The following is a 6,000-nucleotide window of genomic DNA, read 5'->3' on the forward strand; positions in this document are numbered from 1 at the left end:
AAGAAGCCCACTGCCATTCCCCAATGTTGGAAGACAGAATTCTCTGTCATATGGCCTAATCAGCCTAATGTTCTCCAGTGCTGTAGAGGATACGGTCCTTTTGCCAGTGCTAAAGCAATATTCAGTTGCTATTTCAACTGGTTTCCCTTTGTGGAACTGGGAGGGTGAGCAACCTTGTTTTTCACCTGAAATAGCAAAATATCTGGGACAATCTCTAAGAAGAAGGTATTTTTGTATTTCCATAGGAAAATGTGAGTGTAAAGACCAAGTTTTACGAAATTCCAAGATCTTTTGTAGCATGAAATATACATATGGTGAGTAAAAATAAATGTATATACTATTCAGTTGATGTAATATTGCCAACAGTCAATTATCAACAAAAATTGTCAGCACAACTGCTCTCAGTGGGACAATGAAGAGAAGGGTGAAAGCATTTACAGACCAAATTAATGCAGTATTATAAAAGCCAATGGTAATAGGCCAATGTAACTAGCAGGTTCTACATATGTACTTGAGTAAAGCAGAGTAGAGGAGGTTGGAGAGAAAGATGTGGAAATGTTAGCAGCTGTTCCCCACTTAACTCATAGAAGGATGTTGGAGTGGGAGGACAGAAAAAAGATGAGTCTGGGCATGATATAAAGCTCACATCTGCTGTTTGTGATAGTGTTAGTGTTAGTGTAGAGGAGTTATAGACTTGATTAGTGTTAGATGGCGCTAGTTAACAGGATCTCAAGTTGAAGCAAATCCTATTAGGATAAAGAAACAATGGCTGCTCTTTATTCAACAATACAAGAGCTAGCAATTATCTGGACATGCATCTAGAACTGGCCAGAAGGCACAGATCCCTTGTGAACAAGAAAACAGATTTTCAAAAGAAACGTTCAGCTCCCGCCTGTGCTATAATTCACCTCAACTTTGTTTTTTCTTTCTAATGGACCAACATAGCTGCTTGCATATTTTGTCTACTTCGTTCAGTTCTCCCAATAGATTTTATCTTCCTGTGTCCACAGGCATCCTTCAATGAGACTTTTTCTGTAAGCAAAGCAGCAGTTGACTCGTAGAGAAATCTCTTTCTGTACTTCCCATTATAAAGTATTTATTGTCTTATTTGCATTGTGTTGCCAATTAGAGGCTTCCTTTGAGAACTACTGATAGGCCTCTAACTTGAAAGTCATCCATGCATGACTCAAGTAGATGGGTGGGGAGCAGAGAGAGAAATCCCCAGGAACTTTTTATCCACAAAGCTTTAGGAACCAAGCGAACTTTGAACAACAAGATTAGTTTTCCTTGCCAAAATGTAAGCATTTTAAACTTGTAATGAGATGTGATAGAAAAGTACTGTTTTATTCTGTAGTTTTCTGCACACATGTAAAATGATGAGTAAGCAGTAGTTCCCAGTAACCCCAGTAGGAAGAAGCAGCTGTGTTCCTAAAAATCAGGTCACTGAGCATCTCCCTGCCCCCTCTCTTTGGCAAAGCCCTAACAGGCTCATCAAGTAAGGGATCTGGCACAGCTTTTGTTTAACTAAATCACGTTTTATTCTCCGCATCAAATCAAGTATGTGGAAAGATTTCTGTGTTGCTCTGTTGGTAAACAAATTGTGAAAGTGTAAAAATGGTTTAATCTGTAGTATATGCACTGCTCATACTCAACATGAACATGTATGACTTAACAGGAATAAAATACGCATATATTCTTTATTTTGAAACTGTTTTCGCACAGTGCTAAAGGCAAAGATTTTGTCAGCTCATGATAAAGGCTCTCATGCTGAGGTCAACGTGAAGATCCAAAAAGTTCTGAAATCTACAAAACTTAAGATTTTCCGGGGGAAGCGGATTCTTTACCCAGAATCATGGACAAACAGAGGCTGCACTTGCCCAATACTTAATCCTGGTAGGTATTTGTTATGCCAAATACATTCCTATCAGCTGTATACTTACTTTTCTTTTATACTTCACTGTTTATTTCCAGTCTCTCTTATGATTCTCAAGTGTTTAAAAATGCATTTCATGCATGGATCTCTTTTATTCTTTTATTCACATTTTGGGAGTAAAAGAAAACATTATATAGATGCTTCAGCAAACTAAACTGCCAATCATGGCTCTCACAGACTGAGCTGATTTTAGACAACATACATAACCATTGTAAGAAAGATCCTGCTCTAGTTGTATGTGTAAATGTTTTTTTTTATACATAATGATTAGTGCCAAGTCTGGCTGCCATGTTCTGTACTAACTTGAAATTTCCAAACCAAGCACGATGGTAGCCCCATGTAAAGCGCATTACAGAAATCGAGACGGGAGTTTACAAGTTTCAAGACAGTTATTCAAAATACCTTTATAAGTTAGATTTGTAATAATCATGTTGAAATAACCATTATTTTTCCAATGCTAATACTGTATTAGAAAATGTATTAACCAGTGAGTCATCTAAAATGTATCTTATTTTTATTTCCAATGTCTCTAAATAATTTTCTCCCTTTCTCAACACACACGCCTTTTTAGGATAACATATCTTGGATAAATACTCTTTTGGCACTGCTCCAATAAATATTTGCTATTTTCTTTGTAGGTCTGAAATACCTTGTAGCTGGATATGAAGATGTTCAAGCAGGAAGACTGATAGTGAATATGAAAAGTTTTGTCCAGCAGTGGAAACCAGCTTTGGGGAAAAAAATATTGGATATTTTAAAAGACTGTAGCTGAAATTGGCAAACAGGGCATTTGTTCATGCACAAAATGCAAACTTGGAGAAAAGGAGACCTCTTCAATGAAAACTGGAATGTAAGAGAATAGTGCCAAATGTGTGTAAAGAGGTATTCCAATTTCCTAACCTTTCATCCCAATTATAAACCAACTGACCCTAACTGCATCATTTATAAAGTGTTTGGAGGTGTAGCTCCCACTCAAGACTGAAACCCTTCCAGCAGTCTCATTTGGATGTAAAGTGATGTGCAGAATGTATTCCAGCCCCAACAAACAGTGAATACACCAACAAGTTGTGCATCCTTTGAGCCTTATTACACAAGAAACCAAAACTAAAACAGCTGGAGAGTAGCGGCTTTCTCTGTGCCTTACCGTATGATATCATAACACTTCAGTTCTCTTCCCATGGGAGATGGTCATCAAAGTGAGTCTTTTGTTGAACAGATTTTTCTGGCTAGAAAAAAGTACTTGCTTTGACAGCCATCTCCCACTGGAAGAGAACTTATGCATGAAAATATTGTGCGATAAAGCATGGAGAAAGTGGCTACTCTCCGGCTCCATTTCAGCTTTGTTTTCTAGTGCAGTAAGGCTCTTAAAACTTATTCAGGTCAACCTTTCCACTAATCATATTTTGGGAGAAGGGGAAAACTACAAAACAAACTTACATCCATAAGTCTGATCTCTGAATTGGGCTGATCTGCTTGAAACTAAGTTCCATTAACTCAACAGAATACTTCAAACAATCACAGCTTTTATGTTATGTCTCCACAGTTAATGTGGATTTAGTATCTGGCTTTATAAGTGTTTTATTGATCTACACTGATGTATGTGGAACTGCCTAAACTTATTTGAAAGTTAGAAACTTGTTTTCATGTTCCATTTTAGAAGAATGCATAAACACTAATGATGGACAAAATGACTACCATGTGCTATATCTGTTTAAATCTTACAGCCAGTTAATGAAATCCACTGGAATGCTATTGTATTAAACTTGTTTTACACAAGAGGAATGTATGATTAGATAACACTTGTTAATTTCTAAAGGCTGTACTTGTATGGAAAGGACACATATTTGTGGGGAAAATCTACTGGACAGCACACAAATCCAGACTAAATCTAGTCCCATCAAAATGACCTGGATAATTTAGTCATGAGCAACTAAATTCAATGTGAGTCAACTGTGTTGACCTAAAATGGATCCAACCAATAAGGTTGGTAATACCATATCTAATTAGGACATGCCTTTATCCAACAGAGTTTTGTGAGACATTATTTAAAAGCAATTCTGCAGATTTTTATTTGGGGCACTTAAACACATTGGGTCCAATTTTGTAGCCTTTTTAAACATTAGGAATTTATTTCAAGACATTGAAATTAAAAATATCATTGTAAGTTACATTTGTAATACATTTGTAATTTATTTCAGACTTTTTGGGCTGACAAAAATAGATAGAACATATACTTTCAAGGGACCTTTTTTTTTAAGGCTGGTTCCGTTATACACTCATCCCTCTCAATTCATGGACTTGGAGTCCGTGGTCTTGGTCCTTTGCAGACAGAAATCAGAGAGAGATAAAATTGTGTATGGGAGAGCACAGCCATTATAACCAATGGCAACTTGAATATTTGCGTTTTTCTGGATTTGCGGGGGGGGGGGGGGGCGTCCAGCTCCCCTGCGAATCAGGAGGGAGGCCTGTATTTGGTTAATAGTATAAATGGCAATGTTTCCATTATGGGGCATTACACACATATAAGTATTTGTTTATGTAAAGCACTTTATTGTCTGCCCCTTTCCAGTCTTAAAATGTTAATGTTCAGGAACAGCTTATAACACAGGAAAAAGTATTCTGAAACAGAAGCACTCAAAAACTATTACAATAAAGCTAATGCTTTCCTTCATGTCTGGCAGTTACCACTCAGAAAAGCTAAGGATAAATTTTGAAAAAACTAATATATTCACACTGAAGCCCCAACTTCAGACGAATACTTTGATTCTATAGATATCAAGCATTATTAGAGTCTATATATTACAAAAAGAGATCTTTTAAAAAGAACAATAAAACTTGTACTTGTTGAAATGTGATAGACTTCATAATTCATGCAGGACGTGGCCTTTGTTTATAGCATCTAATCTTGAAGAATAAGTTCACGTTTTCTTTGACATGTAATCTATACCATGAACAGCTCATGGACCAAGCAAGGGAGTCTCAACCCCTATTTTGTCCATAAGCTACCAAAATGCATATTCTTCTGTTATTAGATTATGCATCTCTTGGTAACAAATCTTTAAACTAGCACCAAAAATGGTTCAACATACAAACATGCATATATACACACACGTAGGAACATACATACACATCCATGTACATCCATATGTATGTGCATGAAAGGCAAAAGAAAAGAAATGGTATTGTAACTCTTTTTTTTTAATTAAAGAGTTACAATACCATTTAAAAACAAAACACCACACTGGGTCCTATGTGTATTTTCTATTGTGGTCCTGTGGATTCACACAAATGATGCTGTTTTGAAATTTTGCTTTTGTATCTAATGTATATAATAAATATATGATTTCAAGAAATTTTTACTGTGGACTTATATTTTATAGTATCTTCTGCAAAGTTAAAAGATAAAGTGACAGTAAAGACTAGTATTGTATTAGTGTCCCTGACAGACTGGTTCTGAGGCCCCAATCTGGAAATAAATAGAGATAGAAGCAAATTAGAGACAAAGAAGATTATCGCACTGCGTTCTGAGAACGTTCCATATCATCACGTGATGAGAACGTTCCTGGAACGGATATTACCGCATTAGAAATCAAAACGTGATCAGAACGGGATCAGAACGGCAGTTTACCGCACTGCGATTCCTTTTTTTGATGAAACCGTTCTCAGAACGGTTTGCTGTATTACGTTGTTGTGGGGCTGTGTTTCTGATGACGTCGCCACTCGTGAGTGGTTGGACGGCTCGGGGAGGCGCCGCCCCCAGGAAGAGGGAGGAAAAGGGAGGCTTGGGCCATGGAGCCTCGCCTCTCCTGAGTCCCTCGGCTTACTGAAATCCCTCACCTCCCCTTCCCCATAGGATCAATCCCAAAACGAATTTTAAAGAGCAGTGGGCCCTATGGGTCTTCATCTGGGGGAGCAGAGGATGCTTGGCTATGGGGTTGTCTGCCTCTCTCCCTCTCTCCTCTTTCCCCATAGGACTCAATCCAAAACGGAGCTTAGAAGCCCCTGAGCCCCTATGGGTCTTCATTCGGGGGGAGCAGAGTGCTGGCTATGGGGATGTCCTGCCATCT

At 37.8% G+C, this 6,000-nt stretch overlaps 1 protein-coding gene across 1 annotated transcript in view; it reads left to right on the forward strand.

Moving 5' to 3' along the window:
• The window catches only part of NTN4 (netrin 4), a 51,187-nt gene extending 45,943 nt beyond the window's left edge, over positions 1 to 5,244 (forward strand). The window contains 3 exon segments of the mRNA XM_042470500.1: positions 246 to 314; positions 1,723 to 1,893; positions 2,572 to 5,244. Of these exon segments, the coding sequence (XP_042326434.1) occupies positions 246 to 314; positions 1,723 to 1,893; positions 2,572 to 2,705 (374 nt within the window). The 3' untranslated portion in view covers positions 2,706 to 5,244.
• The last annotated feature ends 756 nt before the right edge of the window (positions 5,245 to 6,000 follow it).

The sequence above is a fragment of the Sceloporus undulatus genome, chromosome 5 (genome assembly GCF_019175285.1).
Source record: "Sceloporus undulatus isolate JIND9_A2432 ecotype Alabama chromosome 5, SceUnd_v1.1, whole genome shotgun sequence".
Taxonomy (NCBI): Eukaryota; Metazoa; Chordata; class Lepidosauria; order Squamata; family Phrynosomatidae; genus Sceloporus; species Sceloporus undulatus.